Here is a 22,422-nt window from a genome sequence, read left to right on the forward strand (position 1 = left end):
GTGTTCATTTCATCTGTTCATCTGCACATTTGGAAGACACAATGATTATGGCATACAGAAGTGATAGGGTATTTTGATTATTCTCCCGCTGTATGTTCACACACACGTCCAAGGTGGGGGCAGTGCTCAGAACTGTGCGCATAATGTGGGTCTGCTTCTTCTTCCTGCCCACCAGGAAGGGGGATAAACATACAAAATAATGAAAGAAAGAAAAAGAAATTACCTTTTTTGCCGTTCCTCTGACTCCTACCACCTCCTGCGGCCTCGCTCCTCTTCTGGTGTCCCAGCATTCACTGGGATACCAGCACAGGCTCCCCAGCAAACCTGACGTTGCTTTCATGCAACACCTTGCATGAAAGCAGTGCCAGGATTGTTCTAAGCAGCTTGGGCTGCCACTCAGACACAACCTTGAAGCCTGTGCAGTTTCCTCAGCCCGGCTGTTCAACACAGCCTGGCTGGAGAAACCTAAGTGCACATGTGTGTTTGGCCGGCCTCAGACGGCAGACCAAACATACATGCGCACTTAGGTGCACTCTCCCTCCTCTCCCTCCCTCCTCCCATGGCCCTGCCCCGCCTCTCCCTGTACTGCTGGCTGAGCCAGCGGATGAAAAATAGGACAATAGTGTAGCTATCGTTTTATTTGTCATCTCCTGGCTCTTGGCCATGGGGGTGATGCTCCTCCGCCATTGCGGAGGAGCCGTCCCTGGTAAAGGCAAAGCAAAAAGTAAAGTATAAATGAGAAAGGACACTCGACTAGTTATAGAGTATCACCAGCATGATGTCTGAATCAAGGGAGACAGACTTGCAGGCTTCCTATTAGAAGAAGGCCAGAGATCGGCAGGGTACACGGAGCTGCCTCAGTATAATGAATTGATGGTCTGTCTTTCAGTAGAATTAATCTTGGTTTCATTAATGTAGGTTTAAATAATGGTGCTGCTGAACATTATGTGAATGGCCCTCCTATCCAAAAAGTATAGCAAGTAGTGCTGCATTGAGTGGTGCCCATGTGGATTGCATTCCAATTTCTGGCAGCTAGTCTTAAGCCAGCACTAAGTTCTGGGTTGGCCCTCAGCGAATTGTCCCTACAGTGTCCCAGTGCGGCGTGTTCTCCCTGGGACACCTGGAGAGGTGAACAATCACATTTAACGTGTCCTGTGTGGAGGAGCAGTCTGCAAGGGTGATTTAGGGTTCTTATTTTACTGTCGAGCAATTCAAGGTCAAAGGAAGGTCAGGTGGACACCTAGAGCTTGCTGCCACAATCGACTGCCTATCACAAAAAACACAGTGTCACTTTACAAGTTCCCAACATATAAACTCAGAGTTAAAGATAATTTAGACTTTCTCAGGCCTTGTTTGTGTGTAAGTAATGTAGGTCTATTTACGTTCTGTAGGAACATGAGCATGAATTTCACTATTCTAATAACAATTTGTATAGCACTATTCATACTGTTCTTGGCTCTCATTAATAAATGTCTACTGAACCCCATTTTATCAACTATAGGACATTAAAAGGTAGAGTTAGAAGAAGAAAATATTCAAACGTGTGCCAGGTAGGTTACTTGCAATTGCTTGCAGTGGTAGCACCACTTGTAAACAAAGACTTCTACAACAATACCATTAATCCACTGATCTACATTTACAGATTATAAGTATGTGAAGAAAACATGCTCTACTGGTACATTAACCCTCTGAGGTATTTTGCTATGATTAATACCTGCGACCAGAAAGTGCACATAGACCCTCTTCAGGAAGTGCATAAACCACACGTGTTTTCTTTTTTTGTAGCACAATATTATTTACTTTTGCCAGCCTCTTGGCAAATACAAAAAAACAAGCAGTGAAGATAAGGCGCAATACCTCTTTTCCTCCATCGTCCACCATTCCCTCCATCACCAGTCCACGACAAACACAGAATGTTACAAGGCTGTACTCCAGGCCGCAAATCAGAAAACTTTAAGCCCTCTCAAACTTTGTATTCACATATTTCATCATCTGCAATTTCAATGGGTGATTCTGTCAGGTCAATAACAATGCCACAGTAACAAGCCCAAGCCTCCCATATTTTTGTGTTATTGAGGGCAACCGCTGACGATATATATTGGCTTTTTCATTTTCATGCATAAATCAAGCCTTTTTCGTCAGTCACCCACGTGTTTTCTTACCACTATTATACCCTGATAGGATATACATAGAGGAATGAGTTACTTACCTTCAGTTTCACTCTTTTTTGTGTATGATCTAATCGTACTGGATCTGGAAACTCTTGCAGCAGCTCGCGTGCGCTGACGGATAGTGCCATCTGCATCGAAAACAACTCTATTAAGTCTTCAAACATCACAACTCAGAGAAACATGTAGGTGCTACATGTGTGCTCCATTGTCAGTTGTCTTGTGTTTTCCATGCCCTTAGACATGGAACAAGGGTGACAATATTGGGCTTGTATTGGCACCGTGCAAAAACTTACTTGGGACCTTAATGCTCCCGGAAGCCCACTCCACAGAGCAGGGAGGTGGCGGGCAGTGATGCATCTGCAGTTACACAGAGTATCCAGCAGAAAGTCCTTTAATGATGGTAAATAGCTTTTTCCTCGTCTAACTACAGTATGCACACTTCATGAATCAGTACCAAACCAATCCCTCCTTCAAGGAGGTGGGTTTGGGGACTAAACTGAAACCAGGAAGTCACACAGGACTGAGCAGGCAAAATTACTTTCACTTCAGACTTGAGGATGAATGGTGAAAGTATGGACAGATGCCTAAATGGCTGCCTAGCAGATGTCCCAGACATGAACACCCAAAAACCAAGCCTGCAACGGCAGCTTTCGCCTTTTGCCGGGTCGAAAGGCCCTCAAAAGGATTCTTTTTAGGCAAGGCAAAAGGCAATTTGTTACAGGCTATGATTAATTGTGCTAATATATATTTCTGGACTGCTTGTCCCATCAATGCCAGCAAACCTGTGATCATCAACATGAAACTCCTTTTTTGTCCTTGTGACATTTTCCTCCTAACAAGGACCCTCTTAAGAACACACTTGACACATGTTGTGTGTGTTAAAAAGTGCAGGGTGACCTGTGGATGTTGGGGGGTGTCTCCCTTTCCTCTGGCAGTTTAAAAAAAAAATAGTGAACGTTTCTCTGCATTCATTCCTTGACAGCGTCTAAGGTAGCATATGGAGAGTTATTTGACATGTTCTACAGCAGGATGATGCGACAGGCAGAAGTGATGTCTGTGAGAAACAGTTTTCAAGTTCGAGAACCTCAGAGTACAGCTGTGAAGAAGCTTGACGGGAGCATCCTTAAGGGAGATAAAAACCAAATTAAGGTCCCACTGTGACAAATAAAAGTAGCAGGAGAAAACATGTGAAATCCCTTTTAAGAAACGCATAGTATTGGCTGACTTGAATAATAAGGCGTGATCAATCAAACAAAGGAAGACTGAAAGATTTGATAAGTAATTATTCACTCAGTCTACGGGAAAAGACGATACGAACACTAGAACATCTGGTTTCAACTTCAGACAGTTTCTCTTGTAGGGGTCTACATGTTTCTCTTCACACCAGGCAACAAATGTATGAGAACGCCCTGAACATAAAGACTTAGGGGGTCATTACAACCCTGGCGGTCCAAGACCGCCAGGGCTGTTATGACGGATGCACCGCCAACAGGCTGGCGGTGCTTCCCAGGTCATTATGACTGCGGCGGAAGCGCTGCGGTCACGGCGCCGGCAGTTTCCCGCCACAATGGCCCCGGCGGTAGTAATCCGCCAGGGCAGCGCTGCTAGCAGCGCTGCCCAGGGGATTACGAGTCCCCCTACCGCCAGCCTTTTCCTGGCGGTTTGAACCGCCAGGAAAAAGGCTGGCGGTACGGGGAGTCGCGGGGCCCCTGGCATGGCCAGTGCAGGGGCCCCCTGACAGGGCCCCTTGCAGCTTTTCACTGTCTGCTATGCAGACAGTGAAAAGCGCGATGGGTCAATTTGGAGCTGGCTCTTGTGTTGCAGCCGATATCCCCACTGGGCCGGCGGAGATCTCCAGATGGCCGCAGCTGGGGTGCGGCTGCATTGGTGGCCGCCCGGCGGTCCGATCTTGGTGGTCAACAGTATAAGTGAAGCTCAGTCTCTTCTGACTTTCTTCATTACCTGTGGGATCAGAGGCAGGAAGGTGTCTCAGGAGGCCGAAGTCCCACTGAATGTGTAATGCATCTCTTAGAGACCAAGGGGGTCATTAGGACCCTGCCAAAACGACGGGAGCACCGCCAACAGGCTGGCGGTGCCTCCCGGCGTACTTGAACCGTGGCGGTAGCGCCGCAGTCGCACCACCGGGGCCGGCAGTATACCACCATTTTAGCCCCGGCGGTGATAATCTGCCAGGGCAGCGCTGCAAGCAGCGCTGCCCTGGGGATTATGACTCCCCTACCGCCAGCCTGTTTCTGGTGGTTTGCACCGCCAGGAAGAGGCTGGCGGTAAGGGGACTCAGGGGGCCCCTGGGGGCCCCTGCACTGCCCATGCACTTGGCATGGGCAGTGCAGGGGCCCCCAGGCAGAGCCCCGTCGCGCATTTCGGGCAGTGAAATGCATGACGGGTGCTACTGCACCCGCTGCACATCAGCATTGCCGCCGGCTCAATTACGAGCCGGCAGCAATGTTGATGTGACTTTTCCGCTGGGCCAGCGGACGGTAACTCTGTTACCGTCCGCTGGCCCAGCGGAAATTTCAAAATAGGGAGCCAGCCATACCGCCAGCAATGGCGGTATTCTGGCGCCCGCAACCATGCAGACCTCCGAGGTTGTAATGACCCCCCAAATGTAGGAAGTTGGCTCTGTATATACTATCTCAAAGTAAGAGATAGCGTGCACAGAGTCCAAGGGTTCCCCTTAGAGGTAAGATAGTGGCAAAATTAGATAATTCTAATGCTTTATTTTGTGGTAGTGTGGTCGAGCAGTAGGCTTATCAGCGGGTAGTGTTAAGCATTTGTTGTACACACACAGGCAATAAACGAGGAACACACACTCAAAAGACTTAACTCCAGGCCAATAGTTTTTATATAGAAAAATATATTTCTTAATTTATTTTTAGAACCACAAGTTCAAGATCTGAAGTACATACATAAAATGCAAGGTACTCCACACAGGTAAGTTAGGAACTTTGAATTAGAGCAATAGCATACACAGTTGTGGCAAAAATGGCAATAAGCTATTTTAAAAGTGAACACATTGCAAAAATCAACAGTTCCTGGAGGATGTAAGTAATGGTTAGTTTGTCAAGTAAGTAAGACACTTACAAATCTAAGTTCCTGGGCATAGGCAGCCCACCGTTGGGGGTTCAAGGCAACCCCAAAGTTACCACACCAGCAGCACAGGGCTGGTGAGGTGCAGAGGTCAAAGAGGAGCCCAAAACACATAAGTGCCTATGAAGAACAGGGGTGCTCCGGTTCCAGTCTGCCAGCAGGTAAGTACCCGCGTCCTCGGAGGGCAGACCAGGGGGTTTTGTAGAGCACTGGGGGGGACACAAGTAGGCACACAAAACACACCCTCAGTGGCACAGGGGCAGCCGGGTGCAGTGTGCAAAACAGGCGTCGGGTTTTGTATAGGATTCAATGGACGGACCCGGGGGTCACTCTAGCGGTGCAGGCAGGGCACAGGGGGGCTTCTCAGGCCAGCCACCGACTGGGCTAGGCAGAGGGTCGCCTGAGGGGTCACTCCTGCTCTGAGGTTCAGTTCCTTCTGGTCCTGGGGCTGCGGGTGCTGTGCTTGGTCTATGCGTCTGGTTCTTTGTTACAGGCAGTCGCGGTCAGGGGGAGCCTCTGGATTCTCTCTGCATGCGTCGCTGTGGGGATCCAGGGGGGTTGTCTCGGGCCACTCATGAGGTCGCAGTCGCCGGGGAGTCCTCCCTGTGGTGTTTGTTCTCTGGAGCTCGAGGCGGGGGCGTCGGGTGCAGAGGGTGAAGTCTCACGCTTCTGGCGGGAAGAGTGAGGTCTTTGAAAGTTGCAAGAAAGTTGCAATATTGTTGCTGTTGTTGAGCAGAGCCACTGCTCACAGGAGTTTCTTGGTCCTTTGGTTCAGGGCAGTCCTCTGAGGCTTCAGAGGTCGCTGGTCCCTGTCGGATGTGTCGCTAATGCAGTTTTCTTCACGTCGGGAGACAGGCTGGGAGGGCTGGGGCCAAAGCAGTTGTCATCTCCGTCGTCTCTGCAGGGCTTTCAGGTCAGCAGTCCTTCTTCTTGGTTCAGATTGCAGGAATCTGATTTCCTGGGTTCTGGGTCACCCCTAAATACTGAAATTAGGGGTGTGTTTAGATCAGGAGTGCAGTAGCCAATGGCTACTGTCCTAGAGGGTGGCTACACCCTCTTTGTGCCTCCTCCCTGTGGGAAGTGGGGCACATCCCTAATCCTATTGGGGGAATCCTCCAAAACCAAGATGGAGGATTTCTAAAGGCAGGGGTCACCTCAGCTCAGGGCACCTTAGGGGCTGTCCTAACTGGTGGGTGACTCCTTGTTTTACTCATTATCTCTTCTGGACTTGCTGCCAAAAGTGGGGGCTGTGTCCAGAGGGGCGGGCATCTCCACTAGCTGGGATGCCCTGTGGTGCTGTAACAGAAGGCATGAGCCTTTGAGGCTCCCCTCCAGGTGTTACAGTTCCTGCAGGGGGAGGTGAGAAGCACCCCCACCCAGTGCAGGCTTTGTTTCTGTCCTCAGAGAGCACAAAGGCTCTTACCCCAGGGTGGCAGAAACTCGTCTCAATGGCAGGCTGGCACTGACCAGTCAGTCCTGCACTGAAGGATTGGGTAAATTACAGGGGGCATCTTCTAAGATGCCCTCTCTGTGCATTTTGTAATAAATCCAACACTGGCATCAGTGTGGGTTTATGATTCTGAGAAGTTTGATACCAAACTTCCCAGTATTCAGTGTAGCCATTATGGAGCTGTGGAGTTTGTTTTGATAAACTCCCAGACCATATACTTAACATAGCCACCCTGTACTTACAATGTCTAAGAATAGACGTAGACACTGTAGGAGCATATTGCTCATGCAGCTATGCCCTCACCTGTGGTATAGTGCACCCTGCCTTAGGGCTGTAAGGCCTGCTAGAGGGGTGACTTACCTATGCCACAGGCAGTATTTTGTGGGCAATGACATCCTGTGGGGGATGCCATGTCAGCTTTGCCTTTTTCTCCCCACCAACACACACAATCTGTAATGGCAGTGTGCATGTGTTAGGTGAGGGGTCCCTTATGGTGGCACAACACATGCTGCAGCCCTTAGGGGCCTTCCCTGGTCACAGGGCCCTTGGTACCACTGGTACCTTTTACAAGGGCCTTAGTGTGTGCCAGGGGTGTGCCAATTGTGGAAACAATGGTAGATTTTTAGTGAAAGAAAACTGGTGCTGGTTAGCAGGGTCCCAGCACACTTCTCAGTCAAGTCGCATTCAATATCAGGCAAAAAGTGGGGGGTAACTGCATCAGGGAGGCATTTTCCCACACCAAAGAAAAGGAACCTCTATAGCTCCAGAAGGTGGGCATTATATGTTTTCTGAGGTGGCAAAAAGGTCTACCAAGGCCCCACTGTGCCAAGATGCCCGTGCTACCTCCGGGTGCTGACGGCTCTCGTGATCAGCAGTATTACACCTGCTGAGCTTGTCTATCATGATGTTTGAGCATCAGGGATATCCCATGAAGCGCCGGCCAGTGCTAAACCTCAAGACAGAGGGCTCATTGCACTATGCTGTCCTGGTTGTAGTAGTACCACATCTTGGTTGTGTTGTACATAAGCACCTGGATCGACCTATTCTTGATTGAATTTAGTCAGATGGCACACAGCTTCATTATTTTTATGTGACAGTGCTGTGTTGTTGGATAACAGAGGCATCTGATTTCCACATTTGTTTTCCAGTGGTGCTAAACAGAACGATCTGTCTCAGATCAGATCAGCATCCATCGTCCACTACTGGAAGTCCTGAGTTGTATTGTTGGAGACATAGATCTTGTTGGAAACATTTCACCAATGTTGGACCCACTGCATACAGATTCTACGGAAGTTCTTGAATGTCCTACGTAGTGTGAATTACCAGCAGGAGGCATGATGCTAACAGAGCAAGAAGTCTCAGGATCATTAGAAGTGAGTAGCTCTCACACAAAACATCAGGATTGTAGCCCGAATGTCTAGTACTTCCTACAGAGGTGGAAACACCTTCAAAGCCAAGATGGCCCTGAAAAAGGCTACCTTTGTGAAGTTGAAGATAAGACTTTGGCTGGGAGTGATGTAAAATCTGAGGCTCGACAACAACAACTTTTCTGCAGGTGGTTCGACACTAGCTGTGGTAAGCCCACCTTCAACAGCCTCTCATTGAGGTATATGAATACATGTACCTCCATCTTTGAAGATGGGCCACAACCACTGACCTTCCTAATGGACTGATGTAAGGCTGAAAGGCAGGATGGCGAACTGGTAGTACCTGATCCTGCAGGTCCAGGAACACTATCCAGTCCTCATAGTCCAAAGCTAGGACGACGTGTGCAAAATCATTTTGAACTTCTCCTTTTTGAGGAATGAAGTCTGACCAAGAACTAACATAAATAACAACCCATTTTCCACTTTGGCTCACGTATAGGCTGGATAGCGCAGTTGGCAATCATCAACACTTCTTTGTAAAAGATACTGTTGTGGTTCGCAGAAGAATGTGAGGAGAGGGGTCTAGAAAATGAAGGGCATAAATAATTTTGACAATTTGGAGGCCTGTAGCTCAAAGTGATTGAGTACAAGTAGAGTTGGTAGTCTGGTATTTGTCCTTGTGCCAGTCTCAAATGCAGGGACTGATCTCATGTTTTCTTGCCTCACATTGTGCAATTTATCCACTGGATAGGGAGCTCTTTCCTGGCTCCCATTTTACATCAAAGTTAATGTTTTGCCTTTGATGCTTGCAGCTAGGCCACAGGTGGCAGACAGACCCCAAATGAAGATTTTGCTCATTTTAGGATTGAGGATCCAAGAGAACCAGGAGCTGAGCTAGGGCCAGGAGTCTGGTTCGAATTTGGCTCAACCCTTCAGTGGCTTTCCCACTTCTGTCACTTAATGGCAATTAACTGGGCAAAGGCACAGGGGGCATGATTTGACCATGATCAAACAATTTGGTGGAACAAGAGTGCCCCCACCGCATTGCAGGACATGTTGTTTCAAGGTCCATAACGTTCTCACTACACCACGTTTTGGTGGGTGTACTATACGACTGATTCTCTCCTTGTGGGTAAAATAAAATTATTGTTACAGTCCTTTCTTCTTATCATACACTACTAGTGTTTAATTTGATTTAAGTTCTTCCTGTCTTTAAATAAAAAAAGGAACAGAGAAAGTTTTCAAAAGCGGTTGTCCAAGAACACACAGTTTGCCACAAGATGAGGTCGAGATTAATAAAAAAACATCTTGTTCCATAGTTGGGCTCCTGCTCAATACACAGCAACTGGGGTGTGAGTGGTTCTGATGGTGAGACTCAAGGACTATGCTAACCAAAGCAATGCCACTTTGTTAGGGCACCTGCCTGTCTTTTAAATACAGAGTTCACAACCTGCGTATTTGCCAAAGTGGAAAGGCTAGCATTTAATATCATGCCTCCTAGTGCCATGACTAAAATGTTCAAACTGTAACATGTCTAGAGATGGAGATAGGGTGTTTGTGCCTGTCCACCTCAGTGAACTGCACACCTTATTGGGAGGGCTTTGTCAAAGATTTTTTGTTCTACCTGCTACCTTAACTTGAGCCTGTAAGCATTCCTAGTGTTTACAGATGAGACACTAAAGGCCTACAAATATTGTGAGGCGAAGATTCTATTTCATTCCCATTCAGTAATCTAGTTACTTCCTCTAAACGCTTGACTCTCTGAAGGTAGAGAAGACTTACTGTAGGGTGTGGTAAAGGTACAGCAACTCAGATACAGCATAGCACAGTATTGTCAAATCTATGGCCCTCATTATGACCCTGGTGGTCTACTCAACGCCAGTGCCACGGTGGCGGGTTCACCCCCAACAGGCTGGCGGTGAAGACTGCCACATTATGAGTGTGGCAGGTTGGCCTCTGCCAACCCGCCACATCTCCACTCATACCGCCAGGGCAGTCGGACCCACTGGGCTGGAGATGAGCATCTCCGACCTGGCCGTCCGCAGAAGACCTCCGTGGTATTAGGAGCCACCTTTCCACCAGAGTTTCCACGGCTGTAGCACCGCCACAAAAACAATAGCGGAAAGGCTACAAGTGACGAGGAATTTTTTCCCTGTCACCGGCAGGTGACTCCACTTCTCCACCCCCCAGCAAGCACAATACCTCCCACCCACAGGTACAGCACCCCCCTCCCTGCATACATACACATGCATACAGACAACCACACGCACCCCGCATACACTCATTCACCAAAGCTCAAACTCGCATTCACCACAACACTCATACATGCATTAACTACAACACTCAAACTCGCATTCACCACAACACTCATACATGCATACACACATGCATACACACTTACATTCGTACACGTACTCACTGCTACATACATACATGCATACAACCACGCATACACGCATACATACACACACCCAGACAACACCCACTCACACATGCACACACAACATCCCCCCTCCCCTGTCGGACGATCGACTTACCTGGTCCGGGGAGGAGGTCGTCCGGCAGGGAACGGGAATGGGCATTTCCACCTCCAGCAGCGCCCTGCCATCAGGACACTGCCTCGCCGCATTATTGCACATAATATGGCGGGCGGAGTCCTTTTGTGGAACCGCCACAGCGCCTCAGCCCGCCAGCACGACTAATGCTGGATTTCCGCTCAATATGTGGCAGAAACCCAGCAGCACTCGTAATATGGTGAGCTGAAGACAGCCAGCACTGGCGGTCTTCTGGTGCCCGTGGCTTTGGCGGTCTTGCTCAAAGACCGCCAAAGTCATAATTAAGGCCATATCTCTGCTAGATCGGAGAGGCTAAATTTAGAGGTCCTTTTGGAGTGAACCGCTCAAAATATCTCCACAATTCACAGTTTATGCCATGCACTTGCTTTGTTCTACCTCTGCCCACTTTACATTCTCCCTTTCTGACCCCCACCCTGCTGGCACTAATGCCGCCCTTGGCCACACCACAGTTTATACTTTTTGGGGGAAAATCTTGCGAGTGCCCATAAGGTAGGGGATGTTAGGAGTGTGGATGTGAAAGATCCTGTGTTTGAAGAAATTCAGGTTGTGGGTAGGGCAGTTTATGATATCAGCTGTGTGGTGTGTTTGTGAGTGGAGTTTTGAGATTGAGGGCATTGATGCGCAGGACACTAGACAGGGGATTTATTAAATGAATAGGGGTATAAATTGCCAGGTATATGACCTGTAGCAGTGGTGGCCATGGGGATGCTTCTGGATGCCTGGTTCTCCACAAAAACGTCCTTGACAACTAAATCTTTCTAAACACTTCCAATCTAGCTTCAAGGTACCATGGTTCATGCGTAATTCTACAGTAATTTTGAAATTAGCAGACGTGTGAAAGCTAAAGTAATAAACACTTGCGACCAGGTTGTCCTTGAAACTGCAATCTTTAAAAAAAATGCCTGACAGAAAATGCACTTGTGTCAACCTCAAAAATACCCCTTGGGTCTTGCTCCAACTTGCTAGGGTACTCGCATAGCTGACTACTGTGCTGGTTCTAATCTTGATGACGGGGGGCCTCTGACTTTTGCTTGGTTGGCTGGGGGCATTTAAGAAGGGTAAACATTTCAGGAGGCAAATTTGAGAGTTCATAATAAAGCAAATCATTTAGGGACCAAAATCTTTAAAAGTGCATGAAACAGATTCTGCGCGGAGTACATTAAAAGTTGGAGTCAATGTCAGGGATGTGAATCAAGAGCAGCAAAAGATGACGGAATCAATGGGTCTGATGGTTTTTATCTGCTGTTAGGTTCCAGGATTCTGTGCACGTATGTGATAAATTGACAGAAATGTTCAGGACAAGCAAGGATTCTTGTATTAAACTCCTGCTATTCTATATTCTTTGTCCATTTCAAGGTAAAAATAATATTGAACTATCCGAAGCTGATCTTCAGGCGCTTCCCTTTAGTAAGAGCTGTGTTTTGGAAGCCATACGACTGAGAGCCCCTGGTGCCATTGCCAGAAAAGTTGTACAACCTCTAAAGATTGATGTAAGGATGACATTTTTATGCATTTAATGTTTGTTTTAACTCTTTCTCTGTAGCAGCTCTGAATAAGAGAAATCGAAGTAATAATGTACTATATTACAGCGATGGTAAGTCTTAAGATCAGATATTCAAGGGGCCCACGTTATCAGTCCTTCACCCTTTTTAATATTTCTCCCAAAATTAAATACTTGAAAAGGAACATTTTATAAAAAATTAAAATATTATTGCTTAGCACTTATATACATAGGTGGACTGAACTTACTTTTGCAGGTCATATTAGATCAGTGCAATACACAGTGGCATCCCTGCAATGTCGCCAACTCCCTGTAGTGTCCCCACTGTCGTGCCAATGTCAGTTCCATTTTTTCTGCACCTTTCATTGAAGTTTCAGAGCTTAGTTCTCTACATAAAAATCTCAAAAAAACTTTAGTGAAGCTATATCCCCTACTAAGCGGTCAGAGTTTAAACTCTGTTGGGATTGTTAGGGGCAGATTTCAACTACTGGTCATCACGCTGTGTGTCTGTGGTGCGTGGGCTCAGATCATAAATGCAGATGCAGACCTAGGCCCTGTTCCATGTCCTCTGAATATTTGGAGTCAAGGTCCTCCCACAAAAAAACACAAAAAGAAAAAGAGGTAAGTCATCAAGACCACCCTGTGACTACTCTTCAGAGCCAGATTGGACGAGCATCCTCAGGGTCCTGCACCACTGAGGCCAGCAGAGATTCTGCCTCTGGTGGTGCCACTCTTGACTCCAGCTACTCATTTACATCCGGCCTTTCTGGGACGGAATTTAAGCCATATTCAAGGTCTTTTTTGTGCCATGATTCCCTCTGGAGCAATTGTGGGCCTCATGAAGCCTCAGGATGCCAATTGGATTCCCGCTAGAGGACTTTCCCTTGTGCCTTTAGGCCCCTTTCCGCCATTCCAGATGGTGCTGTCAACACCACCATTCCAGTAGACCTTTTGCAAAGCTTTCACAGGAACACCTCATACTTCTGCAGCAAGAAGCGGCAGCCTAACTTCAGAGGGGAGACATGGAGGTGGTGCCAGAGGGGATGATTGGTCAAGGAAGCTATTCCTGATGCTTCCTTGTTATGAAGCAGGGCACCAATCTTCAGCCAATCCTGGACCTCAGGGCATTTAGCCTCTTTCTCCTCGAAGAGAAGTTCAAGAGGCTGTCTGTTAGACCTGTCAGCCTTAGGTTAGCTGTAGGAAAATGGCACTTGTTGCAGTTAACTCCCCACTTTGTGCCTGATATTGATGCTGACTTGACTGAGAGTTTGCTGGGACCTTGCTAACCAAGCCCCAGCACCAGTGTTCTTTCACTAAAAATGTACCATTGTTTCCACAATTGGCAAACCCCTGGCACACAGATAAGTCCCTTGTGAAAGGTACCAGTGACCAGGGAATGTCCCTAAGGGCTGCAGCATGTGTTGTGCCAGCCTAAGGGACCTCTCACCTAACACATGCACACTGCCATTGCAGAAGACCAGAAGAAGAAACCCCTTCTGAAAGACTCCCACCTCACTCCAGAAGCGTGAGTTCTAACCACTCCGCACCCGACACCCACGGCCTGAGTCCAGGTGGCCCAACCAACCAGAGAGGACCCCCAGGTGACGGCAACCAAGTGCCCACCCTGGGTTGACCTCCCCACCCCTCCACGACGACGCCTGCAGAGGGAATCCCAAGGACCCCCCTGACCGTGACTACCCTGGACGAAGATAACCCTCGCCAAAGGACCCACTGCACCCGCAGGCCTCGGAGAAATTGACACCTCGTGCAGCGATGATCAACAGGCAACCCTCTTCCCTGTCGGACCGGGAGTGTGCCAGAGACACCCTACCGGACCTCGCCTGCAGCACCTGAGTGACCCCTGGGGTCCCCTCATAGAGTTTCATTGGAAACCCAGCACCCTGTTTGCACTCTGCACCCGGCCGTCCCAGTGCCGCTGAGGGTGTGGGATTGGTGCCTACTTGGGGCCCCTCCAGTGCTCCTCTAATCCCCACTGGTCTGCCCTCTGAGCCGAGGGTACTTACCTGCTGGCAGACTGAATTCTGAGTACCCCCTCTCTCCATAGGAGCCCACATTAAAATTGCTAATCTTTGACCTCTGCACCTGGCCGGCCCCGTGTTGCTGGTGGTGGGTGTTTAGGGTTGACTTGAACCCCCAACGGTGGACTACCTATAACCCAGAGACTGGAACTATAAGTCGTGCACTTACCTCTAAAACTGTACTTTATTTTGTTCCCCCAGGAACTTTTCTGAAAATGCACTGTGTCCACTTTTAAAATAGATATTCTATGTTTTCTTAAAAACTGTTTACATGACTAAAGTGAAACAAAGTTACATTGATTTCTATGCTAAAATCTTATTGGTCTGGAGTTAATTCATTGAGTGTGTGTTCCTTCTATTGCTTGTGTGTGTACAACACATGCTTAACACTATCCTCTGATAAGCCTAACTGCTCGACCACACTACCACAAATAGAGCATTACTGTTATCTATTATTGCCTCTGCCAAGCAAGAAGCACCCTTGAATTCTGTGCACACTATGGGGGTCATTCTGACCCCGGCGGGCGGCGGGAGCCGCCCGCCTGGAGGGAACCGCCAGAATACCGCTGCGCGGTCAAATGACCACCGCGGGTATTCTGGGTTTCCCACTGGGCTGGCGGGCGACCGCCAAAAGGCCGCCCGCCAGCCCAGTGGGAAACACCCCTCCATGAGGATGTAGCACCCGTCGCGAATTTCAGTGTCTGCTGAGCAGACACTGAAATTCAAAGTGGGGCCCTCTTACGGGGGCCCCTGCAGTGCCCATGCCATTGGCGGGGCACTGCAGGGGCCCCCAGGGGCCCCACGACACCCCTCACCGCCATCCTGTTCCTGGCGGGCGGAACCGCCAGGAACAGGATGGCGGTGAGGGGGTCGGAATCCCCATGGCGGCGCAGCAAGCTGCGCCGCCATGGCGGATTCCCATGGGCAGCGGAAAGTCGGCGGTACACCGCCGACTTTCCGTTTCTGGCCGCGGCTGTACCGCCGCGGTCAGAATGCCCGGCGGAGCCCCGCCAGCCTGTTGGCGGTGCTACCGCCGGCCCCGGCGGTCCTTGACCGCCGGGGTCAGAATGACCCCCTATATCTCATTTTGATATAGTATATACAGAGCCAGCTTCCTACATTAGTCTTCCCCCAAACATTTTGCCTTAACTTGTCCTATTTTTCTAATTTATTTTTGTTGGCCTTAGGACTCTGTGCACTTTACCACTGCTAACAAGCGCCAAAGTCCTTGTGCTCACTCGCTAAAACATTGAAAAATTGGCTTACACCTAATTGGTACATTTACTTATAAGTCCCTATTAAAGTGATATACAATAAACCCAATGCTGGCAAATTAAATTCTACAGTTGGGTTTGCAGCACTTATTGTTCCACCCTCTTAAGTAGCCTTGAAAACCTGTACCAGGTATGGCATTGCAGCCTGTATGCAGTTTTGAACTGCCAATTCGACCTGCCAAAATACCCCCCTAGCCAACCCTAAAACATCCTTCTGATAACATATAAGTCACCCCTAACATAGGCCCTGGACAGCCCACAGGGCAGGGAGCATTGCAATTAGAAAGGACGTGTACTTTAAAAAAATCACATCTTTTTAGTAAAGAGGAGATGTACTTTTTAAGTTTTACATTGCCTCGTAGTGAAAAAGTCCCAAAATTGTTTTTCAATACTGTGAGGCCTACCTCTCCAATAGGATAACATTGGGTTACCTTATTAAATTTCATGAGTGCTAACTTTTGATTGGGAGCAGGTTAAAAAGTAATGTTTGGTATCTGAGGAATTGAAATTTTAAAGCCTCTTTAATGGTAAAATTGGATTTTAAGTCACTTTTAGAAAGTTGGCATTTTCTTGTCCCAACCATTTGGTGCCTGCAACCTGTTCCTGGGTCACGTGACTGGGTGTGCGTGGCATGTGGCCTTTGTATATTCCTCCCAGATAGCCACACATTAGAGAGACTTGATGTGCCTGACTGTGCCATCACAGGCAGGATGAAGAGGTAGAGCTGTGAACAGCCCTATTTACACATCAAATGTTTTACAAATATCAATATCACTTACAAACATTGCGCTGACAAATTATTTTGTAACAAATATTTAGGACAAAAATATCATGAAGGCAAGTTTCTATGGTAACCAGAGTATTACTATGATTAACTTCTCACTTATGTACCTTGATGAGATATATATATATATATATATATATATATTTTTTTTTTTTTTTGCAAGGTTTGTCATTAAGAATTGTAACTCGCCTGGTTCTTAGTAAGTAAACTTACAAGGGGACGCGCATAGGTCGATGAATTTTTTGAATCAATGGAGTATCCTAGTCATGCAGTGACTATTCAATCAATAACTAACATCAATAATCAGAAAAACACTGAATGAAAACAAAACGTTAAACCATACTAATCAAGAATAACCACTACTCTGAAAAGGGTTAACAAGATTTATTTCCCTATTGCTTACAATTCTAAATCCTCTGTTAGATTGACTTTATTCAAATCAACTCTTTTTATTCATTCATTAGTAAGACATAGGCGCTCATTACAACCTCGGCGGTCTTCCCAGAAGTATTTTTGGCTCCCTATTTGGACTTGTCCACTGGGCCAGCGGACGGTAACAGTGTTACCGTCCGCTGGCCCAGCGGAAAAGTCACATCAACATTGCTGCCGGCTTGTAATGTGCAGCAGTTGCAGTAGCACCCATCACACATTTCACTGCAGTGAAATGCGTGATAGGGCCCCCATGAGCACCCCAAGTCCCCCTTACCGCCAGCCTTTCCATGGCAGTGTTTACCGCTGTGGCCAGGCTGGCGGTCGGGACTCATAATCCCCAGGGCAGCGGTGGGGATTATGACGGTATGTTGGAGGGGCCGGCGGTATGGCCGTGGTTATTGCGCCCCGGTCATAATAGCTGGCGGAACACCGCCAGCCTGTTGGCGGTGTTACCGCCAGTTTACCGCCGGCCGCCAGGGTCGCAATGAGGCCAATTATCTCTTAAAGAAAACATATGCGACAAAGCAACAACATAAGCTATGAACACCAGCATTAATAATGTAATTCAGCAATTTAGTTCGTCAAACCTTTGTCACCGTCAATGTCACCCCTAGCAGCCTACCTAACCAAGATTAGCATTAGCATAGGGGTCTTCATGCGAAAACTATTTAGAGAAAACATTAATTTGGAAAAATCTACCTAAGTGTGAATCTCTATAAACAGCGCAGTTGGTACCTAGAAGAAAAGGCACATTTTCATAGCTACCTATCCAGGATGGATCAGCAACAAGTCAGTCTTCGTCTTCAGGTCATCAATTAGTCAGCTACGGATCAGGCTCACAGAGTATGAGCCCAATATCAGCACTTTGGGCAGCGTCTCCTGACTTCATCAATTTTCTCCCTGCAGTTCTGAATTCTCACCCCTTGTCATGATTTTTTATTAGGGTCTCCCAGTCCATCCCCCTAATTGCTAATTGGTCAGTCGGTCAGCAGATATGACTTTAACCTATAGTTTTTGTTTATTGAATCTACTAATTTTCATAAACTTCAAGTTACACGAAACGGATTGGTTCTTCATGCGATGCCCTCATCTTCCGGTCCTTCAGATATCAAAATTGTTGCATATGGCTCTTCAGTCAGTGCCTCTATTGTTCAAGTCCTGGGAAAGTACATTTAGCCTGCTCTACACATAATTGTATCAAATTGTCCTCATCATCTCCTGTCCGCCAGTACATTGTAGAAAATTCTAGCTAAGTAACTTGAACTTCGAACGGGTCAAGCCTGCAGTCCACGATTTCCAGTCCTTTGCAAGGCGTCCGAGGTTCATGTTCATGTTTCCATGTTCAGAGTGTGCGAGGCCCCGTGGAACTAGGCCTTTAGTTCAACTAACTTAATAATACAAAACAGAGGTTATGCATCTCATTATGACATATTACTACATTTTTCTCATATATTCTGTTTGTACTCACAATCAAAGAACTTCTCCTAGCCTTTTATACCTGTAGCAAGGCTGAAGCCAGGGTGGAGAGGCAAGATATTCCTGACACTTCTGTTGGGGAAGCCTCCAGAAGTTTCTCCCACTTCAAAGAAGCATCAGGTATAAACATAGGACCCTCAGATCCACTCTTCAGTTCACCTCTGGACTTGTGGAGGGACCCTCAGAGGGCTGCCTGCTGCTGTGACTTACTGTGTATTTCAGAGGGACTGCTTTGCTGCACCAAGAAGAATTGCTGTTCATGCATCTTGTGCCTGGATCCTGCGTGCGTGGGTCCTGACCCTATAAGTGGTGTCTCGCCAGTCCTGGACCCTTGGAAGTGGTGCTAAAAGTGCCCGGGTAGCCTAAATTCAAAACTTGGGACTTGGAAATGTTTTGCCCAAATGGTGCTCTGAGAACTGCAAGGAGACTGGGACTTACCTGATAGTTGATCCACTCAAGGTGCATCACCGGTCAGACTGACTTCGGGGCAGCTCCCGCTACTTTCTTCTTTGCAGAAGCAGGTTCTGTTCAGCGGTGTCTTGCAGAACTTGTGTCATGCCTCATGGAGCCCTCATTGGCTACAGCCTGCACTTTAATCCTGCTGGAGATTTTCAACTTCCCATAAAAAAACTAAGTCCGCTCGGTGCTAATTTTCACTTTAAAATTTAAAAATTGATAACTCCGGTTCTACTTATTAGATTTTTGTCATTTTGGTGTCAATTAATTTATTAGAACATACTCCATTTTGATTTTTCTTGTGTTGTGTTTTCACTTTATTACTGATTGTGTTTTGGATAAATACTTTACACATTGTCTCTAAGTTAATCCTGACTGCTTTTGTTCCAAGCTACCTGAGGGTTTAACACACATTAATTTAGCGACTTTTGTGGTTAACCCTGGCGGGGATTGTGGCTGTTGCTTACGAAGGGCTCACACTCTCCTCAACCAACAACCCAATTTCTCACAATGTCTCCTACACCAGTTCTTTTGGTGTTTGATCTCAGTGACTGAATGGTGTTTCTCAACTCACAGGATGCATATTGCAATAAACGATTGTATATTCCCACAGGAAGTACCTGTAGTTGTGGTGTGCTTGACTAATGGCTTCTGAAGGCCAGGACTCCAGAGATTGTGCAGCCACACCTGCAGTCAACAGCATCCCTGATTCATAACTTGGACTTTTCCTATCAATGTGCCCAAATCTCATCTGGATATCTCTCAGGGCCTCCTGTTCAGAGGGGCAGTACTGGATATCACCTTGGGCTGAGTCTTCCCACTCGAGCGGAGAGTGTGAGACATTAATGTGTTGCTTCCTTGGTTCCAGGAAGGGGCTTGGAATCCAAGCCTGTGTGTCCTTCATCTTCTAGGACTGCTAGCTTCTTGCATTCTCTTGCTCACACATGCCCGCTGGCACATGAGGGCTCCAGTGGTGCTTCACAGGCAGTGGTTCCAAAATGGGGTGACCTCACAGACTCCATTGTGGTTTCCGATGGCACTGCAGCACAGCTTGCCTGCTGGGGTGCAGAGGATAACCTTTCTAGATGGATGTCCTTTCAACCCCACTCGGCTTTAGCTGTGGTGAAAATGGGTCCCTCCAACGTGGGTGGAGTGCTCATCTGGAGCAACTGGAGATCAGAGGCCTTTGGTCTCCAGAACAATGGATTCTTCATATAAATCTGCTCGAACAGAGGGCGATTCACCTGGTGCTTAAGGCACTTCTCCATTCCTTGCGGTCAAACAGTCCAGCTCTTGACCGACATAATGACTGTGATGTGGTATATCAACAAACAAGGGAGAGTAGGGTCCCAGGTTCTCTTCCAAGAACCCTGAGAATCTGGTCCTGGGTGCATAGCCATGGAATGTGGCGGGTGGCGAACCACCTAGTGGGCTCTCTGAACACCAGAGCCCACACCTGAGTTGACACCATCTTGTTGACTACGAGTGGTGTCTTCACACGGAAGCCTTTGATCTATGGGGCCCCATGAGGATCTCTTTACCGCTTCTTTCAGTTCACATTGCCTGAATTTTTTTACCCTCCAGCATCCAAAGCAAGCTCATTAGGGTAGCTGTTCCATTGAAGTGGAAAGCCACTCACCTACACATTTCCTCCCATAAACCCTATTCCTGTTCTGTGAAAAATATGCCAGGATAAGGCCCCACATCATCCTAATGGCCCTGTATTAACAGTGAAATGTGAGGTACAAAGACCTTCTGCACCTCTCCCTATACCCAAAGCCCCCTCGCTTTGTCTTCCCCTTCACATCTCCAGAACCTGTACCTTCATACATGGAGATTGAGCAAGGACACTTGTCTGCATTTTAGCTGTCTTTTGACATAGTGCATGTGATCCTAGCTGCATGTTGTCACTCCACCAAATCTGTTTCCTTCAGTAGATGACAGAGGTTTGCACCATGGTGCATAGATTACCAGACTGACAACTTGAAAGCCTCAGATTCACTCTTTCCTTACCACAGGGAGGCTGTGCTGTGGAAATGATGAAGGGGTATCTGGCACCCTTGTCTACTTTCCTCTGTCTACCGGATCAGCTGTCTCTTTTCAAGTCTGCCATTGTTCTGTGGTTCTTCAAAGGTCTAACCAAAACCTTCTTTCCCACTCCCTTCATTATGCCGCAGTGGGATTTAAATCTGGTTCTAACTTTTTTGATGGGGGGTCAGTTTGAGCCTCTTTACAGGTGTACCAATGAGTTGCAAGCACTGCCTGTCGAGCCCATTCACTACTTTCTACCCCAAGTTGGTCCTCAGAACCAGAGCTGCTTTCCTCCTGAATATGGTGACCCCCTTCCTTCTGGGTCAATCGATTATACTGCCATCTTTCTTTCTACCTCTCACCTCACCCAACCAAGGAGAAGAGGTTGCATAGACTGGCCGTTAGGAGTGCAGTAGGTTTTTACATGGAGCACACAAAAGACTTTGTGAGGATGACCAGCTTTTTATAGGATATATAGGCATCAGAAAAGGCAAAGCGGTGCAGAAAAGGACATTGTCTAGATAGTTAATTTTGTGTATCAAAATCTGCCATGTAATGGCATTAATCCACATTCTATGAGAGTCACAGCCTCTGTATCTGTATGGGCTAGGGGGTGTTCTTGTAGGTGACATCTGCAGAACCACCACTTGGTCATCCCTTCACATGTTCCCTTTTGCCCAATCTGTGCTACAGGACTTCTTGGTATAACCATCAGTCAAGGCCCTCTGTCCTGTAGGTGGTATTGCTCAAGAGTCTATTCAAGATGTAAGGATCTGCAGGTAGAAATATCCTAGAGAAGAAATAGTTACCTAACTCCGGTGCTTAAAATAGAAGTGCAGGTACTCGCTAACTAGAGTTGCTGTCTGCTGCTGAGAAGTGCTGGTACTCTCCCATTAAATATGTTGCGGCAGTGCTGAGAAGTGCAGGTACTATCCCTTCCAAATTAAAGAAGTGCAGGTACTCAGTACCAGACAGCGCCTGCCCATTTAAAGTAAGTTACCTCCAGTAGCGATACTTCTAGTGGATACTCTATCTGCCTGCCTATTCCACAGCAATCGATGGATAGCCATTGGCCAGAAACAAAACGATATTGTTCCAAGACTAACTCTAAGGTTTAGCCGCGAAGCGCTTGGGTTCTGTAGCTGTTTCAGCACCTCATTGTAATTCTCAGAGTAGCTACTATATTTGTTACCAATCTAAATGGCATCTAGAGACAATTAAATGTGTGATGTGTACCATACAGATAATTAAGATAAATAATAAGGTCTCCTCATCCCTATATTAGTCCAATTACCAGTAATTTTAATGATGTAGTTACTTCTACTTTTTAGAGCTCTCCGCTGACCACTCACCTAACGAGAGGGCGCTGATGTGGAGGGAATAAGAAATGGAAATCTGAGGAAAAGGAAAACACTGGCTCAGCATCATTTATCCTGTGGTATAAATGCAGCTCTGGACACTTTGTTCTGGGCGTCAAGCCACAAATCATTGATAACTTCTCTGAATGGCAGTATGTCTCAGTCACAGTATGTGTCCACAGCCCATACGGGTGCAAAGTTATGGATCGTTCCAAGCAAAACAATATTTTACTTGGTGAAGTAAGACCATTTTCTGGCAATTTTCAGGAGCTTGGCACTACCATTAGGTGGCGCCATTAGTCTGTAGTTTTATGGAAGCACCACCCTGCCCACAACCTTTTAAACCTCTGTGTCTTCATATCCGCTTTTAAAACAGAATGAACCCGTCCCTTGGCCCTG

At 47.3% G+C, this 22,422-nt stretch overlaps 1 protein-coding gene across 1 annotated transcript in view; it reads left to right on the forward strand.

The window, feature by feature from the left end:
- CYP39A1 (cytochrome P450 family 39 subfamily A member 1) overlaps positions 1–22,422 on the forward strand; it is a 284,249-nt gene that overhangs the window by 100,370 nt on the left and 161,457 nt on the right. The window contains exon 8 of the mRNA XM_069236086.1: positions 12,029–12,162. Within this exon, the coding sequence (XP_069092187.1) occupies positions 12,029–12,162 (134 nt within the window). The remainder of the gene's footprint in view (positions 1–12,028; positions 12,163–22,422) is intronic.

The sequence above is a fragment of the Pleurodeles waltl genome, chromosome 5, assembly GCF_031143425.1.
Source record: "Pleurodeles waltl isolate 20211129_DDA chromosome 5, aPleWal1.hap1.20221129, whole genome shotgun sequence".
NCBI lineage: Eukaryota > Metazoa > Chordata > Amphibia > Caudata > Salamandridae > Pleurodeles > Pleurodeles waltl.